General features: G+C 33.1%; 2 protein-coding genes across 6 annotated transcripts; one reads left to right on the top strand and one right to left on the bottom strand.

Annotated features, from left to right (window-relative positions):
• Positions 1-7519: 7519 nt before the first annotated feature.
• Positions 7520-16127, top strand: LOC140842678 (glycosyltransferase BC10-like). 5 transcript variants are annotated; one of them, XM_073210751.1, is made up of 11 exons: positions 7520-7977; positions 9048-9569; positions 11987-12085; positions 12329-12429; positions 12519-12590; positions 13243-13333; positions 13617-13697; positions 14708-14770; positions 14873-14995; positions 15259-15297; positions 15539-16127. In XM_073210751.1, the coding sequence occupies exons 2-11, from the start codon at positions 9186-9188 to the stop codon at positions 15680-15682; spliced, it is 1197 nt and encodes a 398-aa protein (XP_073066852.1). In that variant the 5' UTR covers positions 7520-7977; positions 9048-9185; the 3' UTR covers positions 15683-16127. The 5 variants fall into 5 exon arrangements, with proteins under 5 accessions (XP_073066852.1, XP_073066853.1, XP_073066850.1 ...); XM_073210752.1 differs by having other exon boundaries at positions 9015-9569; XM_073210749.1 differs by having other exon boundaries at positions 8861-9569.
• A 781-nt stretch (positions 16128-16908) lies between these two features.
• Positions 16909-19005, bottom strand: LOC140803592 (uncharacterized). The gene is made up of 6 exons (XM_073159494.1): positions 18669-19005; positions 17992-18111; positions 17817-17895; positions 17576-17662; positions 17441-17503; positions 16909-17163 (listed from the first exon to the last, which is right to left on the bottom strand). Exons 1-6 carry the CDS (start codon positions 18722-18724, stop codon positions 17086-17088), a joined length of 483 nt encoding a protein of 160 aa, XP_073015595.1. The 5' UTR covers positions 18725-19005; the 3' UTR covers positions 16909-17085.
• Between the last annotated feature and the right edge of the window lie 1247 nt (positions 19006-20252).

The raw sequence follows: 20252 nt of genomic DNA, 5'->3' as shown, positions 1-20252 counted from the left end.
GGAGGAGGCAACTTTGCATGTTACAGGGATCCCAAATTTCCATGATGAACCAAATTAATGTAATAAAACTTGCTCCAAAGTCCCATGTCCTATGTCAGTTTTAGTTGCGGTGATGAAAATGCTGTTAGTTAATACGATGGGTATTTAGTAAGTTTACTCAATGACTTAGATGAACTTTGAAAAACCGAAAAAAATCGAATTGACTCGTGATTTGGTTTTTGCCAAATAATGCAAAACCGAGAATTGATTATTGTGACTTGTATTGTCTTGCCTTTCCAATTGTTTTGCTTCTCATTTTTCTTCCACTTGCCGAATTTTCCTTGTATTTCGAGACTCCAATGTTTGAATCTCCATGATTTCTTGAAACTGCGTCTGATGCTTCTAAGATTGGAAGGCTTGATCGGTTTATGGAGTACTCGACTGGTTAATTATTTGATCATGTGCAAAAAGTGAACCTGTGAATTCATACATGCTCATTTTCCAAGTCCTTTGACTCTTCGATCACGGCAGCAGCAGTGATCGAACTTAGGGTGAAGACTTCGAAGAACTTTTTCAACAATCCTTTTGTCTTTAATCTTGTCTCCACAACTTTTTATTTGATTGACAATATTTGAGACTCGTGAGAGAAATCTTGTAGTCTCCCGTTTCTTCATTTTCAAATTATCAAAATCCTTCCACAAGGAATGGAGCTTCAATGCAATTGTCTTCTCCGTACCTTGAAATTCTTGCTTCAATATCTCTAAGGCTTTTAGCCTTTCACTAAAAATACAAGGAGTAAATAGTTTTCTGTACTCCTTGTTGAATATAACTTAGCATCAACTCGTCTCTGTCTATACTTTTTATGAAATTTTGCATATCCTTCATAATTGTCGCTTGGTTCTTCGAGTTCTTCATCATCTATGACATCCCAAAAATCTAAGGAGATGAAGAATGTATGCATTTGGCTGCTCCAAAAAGCATAATAACTTGACTTGGAGTGCATGCAAACAAAGTGGATGCCATTTTGATCCCAAAAAAAAAAAAAATGCAACAGCCAAAAAAATGCTTCGAACGAAAGCTGCTTTCTTGCTGATGTATCCTTCCTTTCCTTTGAATCTTCAAAGCTTGAGTTCGCAATCTTACCAAGAAACAACAGTTTTGCCTTTCTGGGGGAAAAAAGGGTACTGCACGTAACCTCCAGATTTTTTTTATGGAATCTTTCAAAAAACTGCTAATTTCGGACGAGACTTGGAATTTATTAGAAAATAAACGAGAACAAAAAAACAGAGAAGTGGAGCAAAATGTCTCACTCGGATTAACTGACGAAATGTCCTTATATACAATCTTAAGGAAAGAAAGCGTATAAACCATATACTAATAAACGTATTTCTATTTAGCACTTTTAATACACCCCCTCAAGATGAAGCATGGATGTTGTTAATGCCCATCTTGGACAGCAGCATACGAAATCTGGATGGAAGCAAAGACTTGGTGAAGAGGTCTGCTAGTTGCAAAACAGTTGACAGATACAAGATCTTAATGAGTCCACATTGAAGCTTCTCCCTCACAATGTGACAATCAATCTCAATGTGCTTCGTTCGTTCATGAAACACCGGGTTGGACGCAATGTGAATAGCTGACTGGTTGTCACAGAATAACACAGCAGGTTCATCACAAGGAACTTGGAAATCAGTTAATAAAGATCGTAGCCAAATCACCTCACAAGTAGCATTGGCCATCGATCGATACTCCGCTTCAGCAGAGGATCTGGAAACAGTCTGTTGCTTCTTGGATTTCCATGATATTAATGACTTACCCAGTCCAAGCCAATATATGCCACTCAAAGGTAATTATCTAACCGATGTGGGACATTTAACACACCCTTCTCACGCCCAGGAATGAACATCTGGAGCGTGGAGTTTACAAATGACCCAATTGTGGGCAGAACGGGTGGCCTAATTATAGGCAGTCCAACACATAACGGTGAAACCCGGGCTCTGATACCATGTTAGAAAATAAACGAGAACAAAAAAACAGAGAAGTGGAGCAAAATGTCTCACTCGGATTAACTAACGAAATGTCCTTATATACAATTTTAAGGAAAGAAAGCGTATAAACCATATACTAATAAACGTATTTCTATTTAGCACTTTTAATAGAATTCTTATTAACTGCCCTGATACCAAATTGGTTGGGTGCGGAAGTGTAAAAAAGTGAGAAAATGCGAATTTTATCTACTAAATTTTTAGAGCTGCTACAGCACACAAAAAATGCATATTGTGATTTCTGTATTTTGTATTTGTATTGTCTATGGAATAAAGTGTCGGGTTTGTGTGTTTTAGTTCTTTGCCTATCGCTGTTATCTTAGTTTTTATCATTTCAAAGTTGTCTTAATATTTATGTTTAGTAGTTATCTCACATAAGTTGAATAAAATCTCTGAGAGTTATATATATATATATGAACTTGGGCAATTTTCCTTTACCTAGTTTTTGTGTTTGAGTTATGTTCAAGTCTCAATCTTAACATGATATAAGAGCCTAGTTCAGCCGTTATGCGTTGGACTGCTCATAGTTGGGTCATTTGTTCTCCTGGGTGTGAGGAGTGGTCTCGTATCGGTTGAATAAAATCCCTAGGTTGAATTAGGTCCAAGTACCAACCTTAACAATCTGATAATAAGTAGTTGTAATTCCGACGTTGTAATGTAGGAAAGATGGAGCGAAGATAAATTTTTTTTTTTTTATGTATGACATGATGTAATGCAAATGAATAGTAGATAATACAAGCATATGCATGTGATCCCATCAAAATTCGGATTTAAATAATGACAAAAATTTGTGTGAGACGATCTCACGGATCGTATTTGTGAGACAGATCTATTATTTGGATCATCCATGATAAATTATTACTTTTTATGTTAGGAGTATTACTTTTTATTGTAAATATCGATAGGAATGATCAGTCTCATAGATTAAGATTCGTGAGACAGTCTCACATGAGACCCACTGTTAAATAATAGTGTTGCTGTAATATTGGCCGTGCCACAACATATGCCATATTTTTGTTTAATAAAATAATGCTAAGTTCCGAATAACATGTTCGAATCGATCGATTTCAAATTATTCGCTAATCCACCATTAAAAAATCGTGAACGTGACAAGCGTATATGGCTGTATCACAACACATCCATATTTTGTTTTTAATTAAAATAAAATATATTTTCACCATTCAGTCTCAAACATGTAAGATGCATGAAGAATGCCGCCATTAATTTTTTTTATTAAAAAATTTAATATAGGAAATTAAATTATTTATAATTAAAAATGGGGATAAAACTTATGTTCGCTATATGTCATGTTTCTAATAACCTGTTTAGAAGAAGATTAAATTTTTAAAACTGAGTTATTTGATAATCTGTTTTACAGATAATTTGTACGGATTCGAGCTAATGATTTTAGTTTAGGAGAATAAAAACTTAGGTGCCCGAATTTTTTAAAAACAACTTATTTGGATTGTTTAATAGATTTTTTTAAAAAAACTTTATCAACCAATTTTTTGGAGTTTATGAGTTGTTTTTAGGGATGAAATTTTCTCCGAATATGTTGGAGAATCATATATCAAAATTCGAATGGAAAAAAGATATGGAAGAATTTTTAGAACCCGGTACTTAATCTAAATGGGTAATCGGATATGAGAATTTTCGCGTTCGAAGATGGAGGCAGGTTTAGTAGCGTCATACTCATATTCAACTCGAATACCCGATTATTATTATTATATATATATATATATATATATATATATATATATATATATATATATATATATATATATGAAAAATTAATTCTAACATTTTTTTATTGAATGATGGTATTTGAATGTCATGAAAAAAATTATTAATGTAGTGCTTATGCTATTTTTATAGGATAATAACGTTGTGTTATATTATTTTTAATATTTTATTTCTTGTTATGTGATGTTTAGTTTGATAATTTTATCTTTAAATTTTTTTCATATTCTTCTCCAAAGAATTAGGTGAATATGCAAAGATTTATCGAAATATTTCAAATTTGAAAAAATACGATTGCATGTCATAATAAGATACTTGACTAGGATATAAACATCCAATCCTCCTACATGAATATAGATATAGATATGATGAAAATTGAATACCCGACATATATGAGGATAATGATGAAGATGATGACACAATATATGAAATCCTACCTGAATCCGATTCATTGTCATCCTAATCTGTTTTGAACAAGGTTCTAAAAATCAATTAGGTGCCTAAGTGGCCTCCTAGATGGCTTCTAAGCATTTTTTTAAATATATTAATTAATTTTAAAAAATATAAAATATTTTATAATATAAAAAATTAGTCAAAATATGCATAAATGTGTTCAACATTTTCATTATTATTTTATCAACCCTGCTTATTAATATGCATAAATTTTGTTCAACCAATTTGTTTTCAAAAAAAGAGTTTATATTTTTACTTTTTTTTTTAAAGTTGAACTAGGCAATTTGTTACCCCGCCTAGGCAGGGAATGTTCACCCTATATATGGGGGCAGTGCCTCCATGTGTAGATCTAAAGTCCAGATTTAGCTACAAGTACATGAGGTCCACTATTTTTTTTTAAATCACGAATGTGGCTAAATCTGGACCATCTAAATCCTGTGAGGACAATGCCTCCACAGGTAAGATCGAACGAACCCCTAGGCAAATTTTGAGCCACACCGCCTAGGTAGTCGATTTTTCCAGCACCATCTAGAACCATCGATTATCGTTACCGCCTAGACGATCTTAGACGTCATCTTTTAAAAAAGTGGTTTTGAATTAAACTGAGTTAAACAGCTTCTTATTAGGCAGCTTAGACAAATAGTGATAGGTTATTATTATTATTATTATTATTATTATTATTATTATTATTATTATTATATAATTGAGTGAGTGATTCCATGGATCTGACAAATATAGTATATACATCAATGTCCATTTGCATTAGTTGACTTCCATTGCACGCGCACACACAGACACACACACACAATATATATCAAGGTTCTAAAAGGCGTGAAGCGCCCCGAAGCGCGGATGTCGAGCTCCAAGCTTTTCAAGCTTAAGCGAGATTAGCACAGGCTTAAGCGTGAAAAAGCGTTTTTATATTCAGTGTAATTGTAATTATCTCAAACCAATAATTAGATAAAATAATACATAAATATGATAAATTTTATGTCTGATGCATTAATTCTCATATTTATAAAATCATAAAATATCAAAATTACAATCTTAATTTGTTTTTGCAACTAAACACATTAAAAATGTTAAATATTTGTCAAATCATTATCAGACATGCTTAATCATAATTAAAATTAAAAATAAACATCTAAATTATAAACCTAATTTATTATTTTAAAATAAAAAAACATACCTTCAAAATAAAAAAATTAATAGATGCGATCAATTGTAGTTAAGCACGCTTAATCAAACACCTTAATTATGCTTAATTCGGTCAAACTACAGTTTGACCGCTTTTTTCCGCTTTCTCCGAAGCGGGGCGTTTTCGCCAAGCTTCAAGCTTAAGCGAGCTATATATATATATATATATATATATATATATATATATATATATATATATATATATATATATATATATATATATCTTATCCGTTCCAAAAAAAAAAAACATGTAGCTTATTTTATATAGATAAATTTGACTACTTCATCGCATGTGAAAATAAATAATGAATATAGTAGTTGACTTGATCATTGGGTAACTCGCGCAGCATTTTTTTTTCATGCGTTTCACCATCATGACCACATAATATAACAATTGGCATTTATCTGTACGTCATGTGTATATATATTAATTTTTTTTCATATTAAATAATATTTTTGCGAAACTTTTGATACTAAGAAGATTATAGTAATAATAGAATGCAAACTCAAACCTCTAGTGATATAGTGACATGTATTACCGAAGACATAATGCTAATAGATAAAGAAGGAAAATCTACATCAATAGAGATAAATAAAGATGACAATATCTTGACTGACGAGAAGATACCACCAACTAGAATGAAATGAACTATGTTTCCTGATATTTATGATAAATAATCACTAGAGTTAGCTTAAAAGTACTATAATACTATAACAATAAGGTATGGAGTAAAGCAACAGATAAAAAAGCAAGAGTCGTTGGTCAAACAAGCATTATTCACATTTATCACTGGGTCAAAAGCTATAGTCGTTAGTCAAAGAATAACTTTATTTTCTTATATTTGTGACATCGTATAGCCTCGTACCAAGTGAAGGATGGACACGAGGAGCTGCATCTACTTGAGTGTTGATGGGTCGGGTGTTAAATTCATGAGTCCGGGGAAAGACGTAACTTAGTGTTGGTGATGTCTCGTATCCATCCAAGATCAGTTTTATCATTTTTCTACCACTGATCATGTCCTCAGTTGAGAGAATATCACATATCAAGATCTGACGTTCCTTTTTTACTGCTCATCTAATCAACCAAATCAAACAGTGCACCGTCATCAGCTTGACACGTGAGTTTTCCAAAAGATCACTCATATCAATACTATTCTCACTCATGCACGTTTAACCCAACATATATTTAATATTTAGTTTACGTAATACGGCTTACTTGAATTTTATAAATTAAATTCAAATATTGTTTCTATATTTTAATTACATTTTAATAAAATTGCAATATTTTATGACATTATAATGATCGAATCTATAAATTTAATTAGTTTGACTGTCGAAAATCTCGTTACGAGTATATTATTAATTTTTTATTAGTAAAATTTAAAGTAATAGATTTTTTTTCCACCGAATTGATCCAAACCTTAAACGTATAAAAATCAAAACTAGTAGAAATGTGAATCAAATCAATAACCTTGTAATTTTTTTTTTAAAATATTTCATCTTTTATTTGAAATCCAACCATCATAAAAAGGGCAAGGCCTACTAATGTTCTCATTCATTTAAACTAGTGTACCGACATACGCGTTACTTGTTTATACATTATTTTTTATGATTAATTGGATATATATTAAATAAAAATAATATCATAATTTTAAAAATTAACTAAATTCAAACTACAATTTGAAATTATTATTGAAGTTATTACATGTTGCAATTTGAATTAATTATATTTAAATGAGGTCATTCCATGATTATGAAAAATAGCGAGATAATAAACTGTAATTTTGAAATGATGATGTGCGACACATTATTTTTTATAATTATTTCGATTGAAATCTAGATAATATCATAATAGTAAAAAGTAACGAAGGTTGAAATTATTATATTTAAATGTGGTCATATCATAAGTTTAAAAATTAACGAAGAAGTAAAATATAATTTAAAATAGTAAAATAAAAAATACAGTATGGTTCACATAATTTTGAAAAACAATTAATACGGATTTTGAGAAAATAATCATATAAATCGATTTTCATAAATGAGACTAAATTATTATTGTTGGATAAATTTAAGACTGGAATTGAAATTGTAAAATCGCCGGCCGATTTTCAATTTGGACAAAACCAAAGAACGTTTACCGTTCAACGCTCGACACAAATACAAATATTCACACACACACAAGAAACACGCACCAGAACTTCGAATTCTCCATCTACAAATCCCATCCCCCAATCCCTCCATAGATAAAAACCAATCTACATTTGTTTCCGAATCATACAAAAACCTCGTATACATATGTTTTTTTAGTCCCATTTTCGTGGATTTGTGTACACATTGTCTTTTTATATAGATGAATTTTTACATGTGTTGCTGCACGGTTACCATGTACACACTCTCCCTCTGATTGGTTCTATCGTTCGCTCGATCTGCTCTAGATCCCATTTATACATAATTTAATCATATATGTATATATACAGACGTATACGTATAGACAAATCGTTTAGTCTTCAAGGTTGTGCTGCCAGATCTCTGTTTCAGCTCTGTTAGTGGTCAATCAATCCAGGTATTGCTCATTGATTTCGGCATGAAAAAGCGTGTATGGAGATGGGTTTGTATATATGCGCGCGCGTATTTGACGGTGTGGGTGCTATTGGTTTGTCTTGTTATCGTAATTGATTTTTTGTGGGAAAAGGGGAGGGGTTTATTTAATGCTACTGCGGCGGATGATATATTTGCGCACGTCTAGGTGTTTATGACGCGCTTTTCGTGTTTGTATGCGAATGTGTGTGTGTGTGTGGGCGTTAACGGAGCTTAAATGCAAAAAGTGTAAAGTTTGTTTTGTTTGATAAATCTTTTGTAGTGTGTGTTTGCGTGTGCATGTACTTGGGTTCTTATTCCAAGAGGTCTGCGATTCTTGGATTTGACTCATTTGGGTTAGCTTTTGACTTTTTGGTGTAACCTTTTCTTTGTCGAACTTTTTTTGCTTTCTTTCTTTTTTTAGTTAGGAATTTTTAGGGTCTTCATAGTTGAGGCGGATCAGGAAATTGAATCTAGCGTTTTTTTAGTATTCTTCTGCATTCTTTGATTTCAATTTTCAGTTATCCCGACTGGTTTCTTATGTCCCGGGAATTGATGTCATACAAAAAGAATGTTCAATTGCTCTGTTTTTTTCTCATTCTAATTATTTTGGTACATATTCACATCTGTCGCTCACAAGGACTGGAAATTTTGGTGAACTTTTTTTTGGGCTAAAATATGATATCCGAAGAATTCAACATAATGATGGGGTGTCTTTCTCTTTTTATTTTTTTTCCGGAGGATATCATATAATGTTGCATATTTGAACTGTAATGATCTGTTTTGAAGTAAAATTAGAAACTTTTTTTTTTTATCACTGCACCTTGTTTATTGAAACATGAGTGATAATAGTTTTTCCTTGTCGTTAGTGACTAATAGCAGCAGCATGCAATTTAGCAATTGTGCCACATCCCCCATGCTTCAATTTTCTTTTCATCACCAGATGTTTCAAGGCCATCGACTTTGAGGGACTGTTCATGTCTGCATTAAAGCTAATGAAAATATTTGATCTCCATGCGACAGGATATCATTTGAGTATATCTGTCTTCTCTGCAGCTTCAGATTCTTTCTGATCACAGAGTTTCAGAGTTCGCTTTAGGAAGAGAAGTTTAGATTACACTGGTGCATTTTGGACTTCTAGAGTGGAACAATATAAAATATTGTTTGGATTTAACTGTGATGCAACATTCCTAGATGAAGTCAGTTAAGGCATGGCGTCTAGGCATAAAAGGCATTCATCTATTGCCAGGGCCTCGCCAGCGCAGTCATTTGAAGAAGCCAAAATGGATTATTGTCCTGGTTTCTTTTGTCAGTTTTTTCTTAGTTTGTGCCTATGTTTATCCACCTCGAAGTGCTGCAGCATGTTATATATTCTCATCCCGTGGTTGCAAGGCATTAGAAAAATGGCTCCCACCTGCTCCTGCAAGAGAACTCACTGATGATGAAACAGCTTCACGTGTTGTAATTAGAGACATTCTTAATGTTCCGCTTACCGTATCATCAAATCCAAAAATAGCATTCATGTTTCTTACACCAGGTGCATTACCTTTTGAGAAGCTATGGGATAAATTTTTCCAGGTATTCTATTTTTAATGCTAAGATACTGGTCTTGATTAATCATTTGCCGCATTTGTAATTTTCCCAGCTAACTTTTGCACACAGTGCATCTTTTTGTAGTTATGTCAAGTTTAGATGTAAGGCTCTGAACGTTCCTGCCAGTGGGACATGCATCCATGTTGAGCTGCATTCAGACATTTCGTTTCCTATCAGCCAAAATTCAATTTCTGAAAACAACAAAATGATTGAGTAGCTTATATGTAGATGCATCCATTTGCTTAATTCATGCTAGTGTTTGCAATTATCTGGTTTTCTCTGTCAGTGATTCGAAACTGTAGCTAGATAAGAATTGAATAAAGTTATTTTTAATGGTTAGCTTCATCTATGTAATGGTTGGTGAAAGCATGCCAAATGCGTGCTTAAAAGTGGATCCTATAGGCAGAGTGAAATCAACTCAAATATCTAGCTTTATCAGTGCTATGATGTGTCAAATTATGGCAATGATGCAATTAAAAAGCTGAAACATATACTCATATAATATTTGTTAATTTTTCCAGAGTTAGATAGGGATAGCTCTCCTCATCCGAGGAGCACCACTCTTGTTCCTTTAACTTCAGTTTTTCGCACATATCAAGATTTTTAAAATTTGTATTCATCTATTGAAATATTGAATAATTTACCTTTAGATGTAAAAAGTGGATCGATGCTAACCATTTGTTTAAAATATCAAAAGCACGTTCCTTCTTGATTAAAAGGAATCCATAGAAATCCAACAAAGAAAGTGAATAGAAATAATACAAGTAAAGGAAATAGAAATACCATAGTAGTCTCCGATTCATAAGATAGGATTAAGACTTTATTATCAATGAACAATAGCAACAGGTTGTCACTTGGTCCTTTTTATTACGTTCTCATCACTTTGATTTGTTTTTTTTTCGAATTTGAGTGTTCAAAAATAGTCAAACCAATCTTATGAAGTTGGTACCCCTGTATTATAGAATATTATGTATTTATAACAATAGTTTACTGCTAGGAATCGTTTTAGCAATGTATAGAAATGTCATATTTAATGTAAGCCTTTGCCAACAGTCAAAGAAACTTATCATTTTCTTTTTCATTTTGCTGTACCCATGTCCTCTTTATAATTAGAAAATTTGTGGACTATTTAAAAATTTCAGTTGTAGATTTCATTCTACTCCTGAAATGTTTGAACGGTATAAATCCAAATTTATATCCATTGAATATATTTTGTTTTCAGAATAATGTTTCTTTGGCTATGGTGTTGTCTTCCCCAAAATGGAATGAGTTTCTCTGAAGATTTAAGGAGTTGTTTTGGCGACTTCTGAAGCTAAACTATTATCCATCTATTGATAAAATGCAACAGTGTCTAAAATTTGGAAGGTGGTAGAACTAGAATTCGACACCATGACATTTGGCAAAATGTTTTTAGCAGCATTTGGTTGGCAAGTTTTCTTATTGCTTTGCAGACTTCTGAAATAGAAGGGTTCCACGTGACTTCAGGCTTCTTTGTATTTATCTTTCTTCTTTTTAACAGTTGGATTTTATCATGATTTTTATATATAGAATATAAATATTGGAAAGACTGTTCTCTTGATAAATAATGCCTTTAACTAATATTTTGAGTGCCTGCTTAATTCTTCCCTTTTCTCAACTATTTTATTGATGATCTTGTTTTTTTCCCATGATCCTCTTCCCAAGTTCAAATGGAACACCTCTTGTGCATTACTTTTCATGTATAGAACATTAGCATTATAATGTGCCAATGAACAATTGATACAAAAATGGCCTGCAAAAGATTTTTTTTATTGAAATAGTCAAGCGTTTATACTACTGTGTATTAAAATAGTTGTTTAAAACCATGAGCGCCTGTAACTCACTGCATTCACTTCCAAATTTTTCATCAACAGGTTAGCAAGTCTAAACCTTATGTTTGAAATAGAGCTGTAAGGTCATTGCATTTTGATAGGTTGAGTATGTTTCTACACTACATATATACCTCGACATTTATTGGGATCAAAACAAATGTCATGACTCCAGCTGGACCATGCAAATATCGACTTTATTATTAAAAGTAAGAAGGTAAGGAGAGAGCTATCTTAAGTGCATCAAATTTGAAAAGGAAATAGCATGAATTATGACATGTTGATAGGCAAGAAACCATTTCTTGATTATTCTGTAGGTTAACTAAAAATTCACGTGGCAAGCCCTTCATCCACAATAGTGAAACCACTAAAATCTTATTCAAAAGTGATGAATCTGGTCAAGTCTTTTAGTTGAACGATAAGTGCATGAACATTCTATTTTTTTATTGCTATGTTTTGCTTGTCTTATATTCACACCATTAGCTGATATGACAATTTGTTAATGTTCAATTTGGACAATTTTATTAAAAATTTGCAACTTCCCTTTATTGTCAGGGCCATGAAGGTAGATTCTCTGTATACGTGCACGCCTCCAAGGATAAACCTTTGCATTTTAGTCGTTATTTTATTAATCGGGAAATACGCAGTGGCGAGGTTGGTTTTCACTTCTTTACTCATACACGTTCAATGAAATTGGAAAAATATACATGTTTTTGGCTTGTGCTGGCATACAAGATTCCAACAACATTTGAGGCATGGTCTAGATACCCAAAGATCGAATCATTGACTTATTTATCCTTGTCTTAAACCTTTGTGCCAATTCAAAATGGTAATTTTGATGATGATTTGTTGTTTATGCCGAATCTAGTCCTTTTGGTTGATGGTTCACAATTTCAGGTAGAATGGGGAAAAATTTCGATGATTGATGCAGAACGGCGGCTTTTAGCAAATGCACTAAAAGATCAAGACAACCAGCACTTTGTATTACTTTCTGACAGGTTGTAGAATAATGCCTGTAAAAGTTTTTGTTACTAACTTGTGACTAGAGTTCACAAACTTGTACTGATTGAGAATTTCTCGACTGCAGTTGCATACCCCTTCATGATTTTGATTATGTGTACAACTATCTCATGTACGCAAACATAAGCTTCATAGATTGGTAAGTCGGCTATTTTCTTTTTTTCCTTTTTCATCTTATCATCATCAACATTTACCTTTGTTTTTCACGTGTATCTGATTAAAGAACTGAAGCATAACATAAGATTGAGCAGATTATGCTATTTGCTTTTCAAAATTTAAACATTACCGTGCAAACAGAGCAAGAATTTAAATTGATTTGGTTGCAGTAATTGTTTAATGAGCTTACCAAGTCAATCAATCTAAGATTTCCAACTATCATATATGTTATTCAAACGTATAGAAAGAATTACACATGTGATTGATCAGATAAAAAATTCAATTTATTTGTGTAACAATTGCAATTTTCCTCTTTCTGATGGTCACCCGTCCATTTTTTTTTTTCAAGCAACTTTCATTCATGTGGTGAGAAATATTGTCAAAGAAGTGTAGAATAGGCAGAGTATTCACGTGTTCTTTTCTTTTGGAATTTTATCACCTTTGTTTTTTTCTTGGTCTGAGATGACTTGCTTGATCATCAAGCAGATCTAAAACAAAAATTAATGCGTAAATACAGTTTATTTCATGTATGTAATTACGCCTCCAAAAGCTTTACATATGAAGCATCAACTCCACTATGTTGCTAAGCTAGCATCCTGTGATATGATCTATAAGCATATCCTTGTTTTCTGCAGCTTTGAGGATCCTGGTCCTCATGGAAGTGGCAGGTACATTGAATATATGTTACCTGAAGTTGAGAAGAAAGACTTTCGAAAGGGTGCACAGGTGTGGCTCGTATTTGATACAATTCACTTTATTTAATTAAAATGATATAGTGGCATTTGATTCCTAAATTTTTAGCATAAAACATTGGGGAATAAGTGAAGCAAGCTTCCTGTTGTATACGAGTACAATTATTATAATTTTTCAGGTTATTTTACATTGAGAATGTTTCAAGTTTATCCCTTTTTTTAATCTAAAATTAGATGTCTTACATAAATGTTAACTCTCTGCTTTCGATCTCTTTAGTTTGTCTTGTGATAATGCTTCTCTTTGTGGTGCTATTCAGTGGTTTACGATGAAGCGGCCGCATGCTATTATAGTTATGGCTGACAGTCTCTACTACAAAAAATTCAGGGATTACTGCAGGGTTGGTTCAATTTTTTCTTGCAATTGAAAACTTTAATTTTAACCCATCACGATTTTGATTAATGATGTATGTACACATTTTTGGGTTGCTTTTCCGTTGCAAGGGCATGGATGAGTTGTTGGGCGTACTCATTACTCTACTTTGATTCACATATCCTGAGCAAACTATAATTTTACTATGTGGTGGCTTAAGGATTACCATGTATTCTCACTAAAGCTGGAATTCCACATGAATACCTTGATGACTTCTTCTTCACTGTAGGAGACCATTACCATGTATTCTCACTAAAGCTGGAATTCCACATGAATACCTTGATGACTTCTTCTTCACTGTAGGAGACCATGGAAAAAGAATTAATTCATGAAAGCATTCACATTGAATGTCGATGTTTCAGCATTAAACGTTACTTGAATGGAAGTGACATTTCTCTAGAACAAAAGATATAAATTATAATTGGTTATGAATCTGGAATGCTGGTCAATATTAAGGCTAGGAGGAGGTGAAGATGGCTTTTTGTTGTTAAAAGCTTGGAAATTAACTTGCCTATTTATGTTATTGCTTCCACAATATAAATTTGAAGATGATGCATGCAGCTGAACCCAGACCAGCTTTGGATAAGGCATGAAGTTAATAAGCTTGATCAGTTTTTTGCTCATGATTTACTTGTGGTTTTCCCCATTTTTGGCTATATTCACGGGCATGCTATAATTTAAGAAGTCGGTTAATCACACGCCACTCTGCATAAAAAGGTTGATTTAACATACCAAACAACAAAACTTTTGTTACTTACTTCCCTGAAATCTCACATGTATCCCTATTACCAATCATTATTTCATTCAGTAACGGAGATATATGGATCGCTTGGCTCACGCATCTTTAAGCGTTTTGCGCTTTCTCACTGCTACTACCAAGAACTTTTATCTTTATCAATTTCTTTCTTTTGCTTTTGTCTATTGTTGTATAGTGAATTAGATATTTACTAATGGGATCTGTTTCCTTTTATTTAACAGCCTGGAATGGAGGGTGCCCGCAACTGCTACTCTGATGAACACTATTTACCAACTTTTTTCTCTGTGAGACTTGTATTTTCGATTTTTTAGTTTCTAATATTTTTTTCTATCTTACCCCTCCATTCTTTCATTTGTTTAACTAGTTGGATTTTCCTCTCTTTTTAGATGCTTGATCCTGCAGGGGTCTCCAACTGGTCTGTAACACATGTTGATTGGTCCGAAGGGAAGTGGCATCCGAAATCATATGAAGCACAAGATATTTCCATTGAGCTAATGAGAAACATCACAGTATGGGTCCCCTCTTTTTGGAGCTTTTGCATCAATTGTAGCCATAGCTTACCTATGCCTGATAGAATTATTATGTCCAAGTATAGATTGATTATACTCTCGTCTTGAGCATCTAAACTTTTTATGGGCTGCAACTTTTCTACTGAATTTAATTTGGATCAGACAGCTTTAGCCTTGAGCACAATTTATTTCTTCTTATGTCGAGTTCTTCTCTCCGAGTTGACTAATATTACAATCTGCAACTTCCAATTTTGTTTCTGCAGTCTATCGTAGACAGTGTCCATGTCTCAAGCGACGAAAAGGTTAGTAATAATATGGTTCAGCTGAACTTTATCAAATTCCTTATGTGAGATCCAGAAGGAGGCTAACGGGGGCAGTAATTCCACATCCCTCTTAGATTCTCATATAAATCATATATTATCTATGCATAAATTATAATTCACCTCTCAGATTTGTTAAGTTATAGTTTCGCCCAGTCTTCTTGCTCTTTTATCTGTTGTGCATTGTCAATATTCTAATGAAAACTCTTCTTATGTAGTGTAGAAAGAAGTTCAGATCAGACCTTGTGTCCTTCATGGAGATCAACAGCCGTGTTATTTATTTGCGAGGAAATTTTTACCTGAATCCCTAAAAAATTTGATGCAACTTTTCCCTAATTACACATCTATTAGACCGCTCGTACGCTGATTCTTTGGTTGATTCAAATGTTATATTTGATCCCCTTTGCCTCCACATATCGTGTAGCTTCTGATGTTTGTAAAGATCCTTGCCTCGCGTACTCCACAACAAGGCTTATATTTAGCAATGGAAAAGGCAACCTGCAGAGACTGAAGGAGAAGAAAAGGCCGACTTTGCCTGGGCACAACATTATTTAATTTGATTGATGTCTTATTTCCCCCCTCCACCTATGATATTTATGTTTACAACCTGATTTTGGGATTCGAAAGAGTTATGGGGACTTAGAGCTGTGCTGTTAGAATGATCATTGTAGAATTTGATTATAAAGTTGCAAAAACAGCCAGCATTTTTAAAAAAACTGGTTTGTTGCATCAGTTTTTTCTTGATTATAGTGGCATTTACAAACTTGAACTTATTTTAGCTCTGGTATTTTATTGTTTAGTTCTGCAAATGTATACTGAAAATTTGGTCCTCAACCATTATTTACAATTACATTGATTTAGGGGTATGCATTCGAACGATTCTGTCAAGGAATGATATTGAATTATTAAAGATGAAACCAATTTTAGCGTGGGAGGTAGAAATTTGATGATGATTTTAAATTTGTTTAAAATTATCTTTTGATATAATTCTAATATTTTGAATTTCCGGACACCAAAACAATGTCTAAATCATACAACTATTTTTTATTTTTATTATTTCTTTGAAGATTTGAGAACATTCGTCGCCGAGTACCCTGCGTTCTCGTAAGAAATGCGTTTCTTGTAATATAAACTACCTGTAAGATGAATCGAACTCATAAACTTGATTAAACGTTTACATTTATTTAGCAAAACTTTTACCATCATTGAAGGCTCATTGAACTATCGTATTTAATAAGTAATTTATATGTATAATGACGATGACTTACACGCACGGTTATTACATTGTTTTGTGATTACAAAAATGCAAAAAGTTTTAACTTTTCACATAGCATATGAGACGTCTCACGGATCTTAATCTGTGAGACGGATCAACCCTACCTATATTCACAATAAAAAATAATATTCTTAGTATAAAAAATAATATTCTTTTATGGATGACCCAAATAAGAGACTCGTCTCACAAATATGACCCGTGAGACCGTCTCACGTAAGTTTTTACCTTATTCACAGTAGATGTTATTATCGATAATGGTTGTATCAATATTTTTATGATCTATTTAATACGGTTTTAAATTCACATCTAAACCACTATTGAAACTCCTAAAACTGAACGTAACCATTTCAATATTTTCCAACTTGAACGTACAATTGAATTTACATCTATAATTTCAACAATTATTTTTCCTCCATCCAAACTGAAATTTACACATACCAAAATTTCCAAAAAACTTGGTTCTGAAAAAGACTACAACACATTATACATAATTCTCACTTGGGATCAGATGATTGAATCCCATGGCTCTTGAAAAATTCTCTGAATCCGTAAGCACTGAGGTCATTATTGAACTGGCAAAGTAACCGAAGAAAAATCATCATCATCATCATCATCAGATAAATATACACAAAATATTTCCCAAAAATAGAAAAAAAGACGGGCCAAAATTAGGCATGTTACTGACAACGATAATGGTGATACTATTGAGACGATTTTGGATTGGACGGTTCAATTATGTTGTAACCTAAAACTTGTTTAATCCTGTTTGGATGTGGTCTGATAACATGCCTAACCTAGCTATCACAATCTAATCATATGCATGACAAGTTCAGAATCCAGATGGCTTACAGGCAAAACTTTGACAGAGTATTTTGTTGTATTTGGGTCAACAACCTTTCCTGGATTAGCTGCCTGCACAGCAATCCCTCTCACTAATTAGGTTATAGTTAGACAGTAAAATGTATTGTGAAAAGATAAATTTACCTGTTCTGGGCTGTGAAAGATCTCTATGAATGGATACTCAGTCTTCTCTCGTGTTAAGCAAAACCCAGGATATTTCGGGCACTCAACCTTTAAAAAACCAGAACTAGAACCAAAATTCAGGATATTGACAGTGAACTAATTTCTGCTATACAAGGAGTGAAAGAGGTAACATACACGCATAATCAGAACTACTTTTTAATACAGGTACTAATCTGTGGTATATTCAAGAGGTAACACATACACGCATAAATTTGACGTGCGGATAGAACTCAGCTGCAGCTTCTTCCAGTACTTTGTCAAGACGTTTCGTGAGGTTACACCTGCAGCAGTAAAAACTTAAATGTTTTGCAAAACAATACATAATTTACCGGTAGAACGAAGTGAAAAAATTATGCCGATAAACGTTTGCAAACTACTTGATCGTAAATGCAACCACCATGGGATAACCATGATGAAGAAGTCGCACGAAGTCGCGTTCCGAAGTAAAGTGGATGACTCTTGATGGTCCAAGATCCTTCGGAAAGCCAGTGTAGTACCTACAATTATGATGATTCACATAGAATGAGATAACAAAAGAATGCATATACATGGCATAATTTAAGAACTAACATATCAGTTGCATCTCATCGTAAAATGAGTGATACAAGCTCTGGAGCCTCATGAAATGATCTCAGGTTATACTTGTTCGGAGGAGTTTGTTGCCCCAGAAATTTAAATTAATAAATGTCAATGAAACTAGATAGTTCAAAAAGTAGAAAAGACAATAAAAAGAATCTTAAAAAATCGTACTGTGTACTAACCATGAATGGAACCAGAATAAGCAAGGACTAAGAAGATAAATACACAGAGAAATTGGGTGACTTAAAACAAAATTGATTTCTATATAAAAAAAAAAAATCATGGTAGACAAGAATTCACCAGCATGCGATATATGTACATTGCAATAAGAACTAATATTCTCGTACGATGCCAACATTTTCCTCATAAAAACACCAGAAAAAATCTCCCAGACGAACTAGATTCTAGATATACTTGAAGTGTGTTAGGAATGTGCTTTATAGGATTAAAAAAAAAAACCCAGTAAATCGCTTACTTGCAGGATGTACGAAGACTAAGCATCATCTTGTGAAACAACGATGTCTCTTCCATTCTGCAGATCTTCGGATAAGACTCCAATTTTTCTTAAAAAATAGTCGAACCTGCACCGGTCTCAGGATCTCAAATGCATCGCAGTGAAGTCAAGATAAGACCATCCAAAATTTGAAAAAATGAGAATTGATCCAATTGTACTCGAAATTTTCAACCACTAGCATCTATTGGTACAAGCGCCCTTGAGAGAGACGATTTCCCGTACAAAGAAGGAGATGATTTAGGGTTGGGGACGGGAGGAGGAAGAAGACAATGAAGCCAGCACGCACGTTTGGGCTAGGTGGGCCGCTTAAATAAAAGATGGGCTTGCCTTTGAACAAAATTAAATTGTTATTTTTTTAGGGAAAATAAATTAAATGAATTTATTTGATCGAAAATGTGAAAATTGGACTTTAGACCAAATTAATGTTTGCTAGATTTTAAATCGTTAGCAACTTTGGGTCCTCCCATTTTTAAAAAAATGGGAGTTTGGATAAAAAAAAACGGCAATTTGCCAATTTTTAAAAGAAACCTTAAATAAAGCAGTTTTTTTATATTGTTTTTATTAAAAAAATTAATCCATTTTGACATTAGGATAAATATTGTTAATATTTTTGTTTTGATTAGGTTTCTTGTGAGACGGTCTCACGAATTTTTATCTATGTGACAAGTCAATCATATCGATATTCACAATAAAAAGTTATACGTTTAGCATAAAAAATAATACCGTCTCACGTAAGTTTTTACCTTTTGTTTTTGGATCTTGTACTTGGAGAATCAAAGATTATATTTTTCTGGAAAACCTCGGACTTAGAGTTGATTTTACCCAAGATGACGAGAACGTTAGAGAAATCGTTTTACTTTCAACAGAGCTTTAGTGAAGGTTGTGCGAGCATGGATGTCAGCTTTTCACTTTGTTTGAGCTAAATTGACAGAAGACGTGAATAATGGCTGCCAATTTTTTATTTTTTTATATAGAAAATTAAGGAATTTGTTTAAACCTCTCAGCGTCAGCGTAAAACCACTTTTCAAAAGTGCGGAAAGCGAGAGCATTTTAGATGATTTTACGGGAAGAGAGAACCCATCATCGAGACTACGCAGTTTTATAGGAAACCTTCACCTTGCTGTCAAACAAAAGTATAGTGTTTAAGTTACACGGAGAATTGAATTGAGCAGCGATCAGAATTCCCGCCGGCTGTTACCTTTCCGGCAGGGGCCGATTATAAAAAAGACCCTTCCTTATGCTAGCATCTCATCACCCTTTCGAGAGCGGGGCAATTTAAAGAATTATTCCAAAATGCTGTCGCTTTCAGAAATCCCTTTTTTTATGCACATTTGTTGAAGAAAGGTATATGATAAGACTGTTTATAATATTTGAATAATCAGAATATTTTTTTTCAAAAAAAAAAAAAAACTTTAATGATTTGATAATTTGAACGACTAATTAACATAATTACTAATATATATAAAAGAAATTAGGCACTAGGGCCATGATCCTTTGATCTCTGTAGGGCACTCAAATTGCAATTTGCAAATGCAGATACACAAA

This window comes from Primulina eburnea, chromosome 10 (assembly GCF_022965805.1).
Source record: "Primulina eburnea isolate SZY01 chromosome 10, ASM2296580v1, whole genome shotgun sequence".
Lineage (NCBI taxonomy): Eukaryota > Viridiplantae > Streptophyta > Magnoliopsida > Lamiales > Gesneriaceae > Primulina > Primulina eburnea.
Note: the sequence above shows the minus strand (reverse complement) of the source record. Positions and strands in the feature narration are given on the sequence as shown.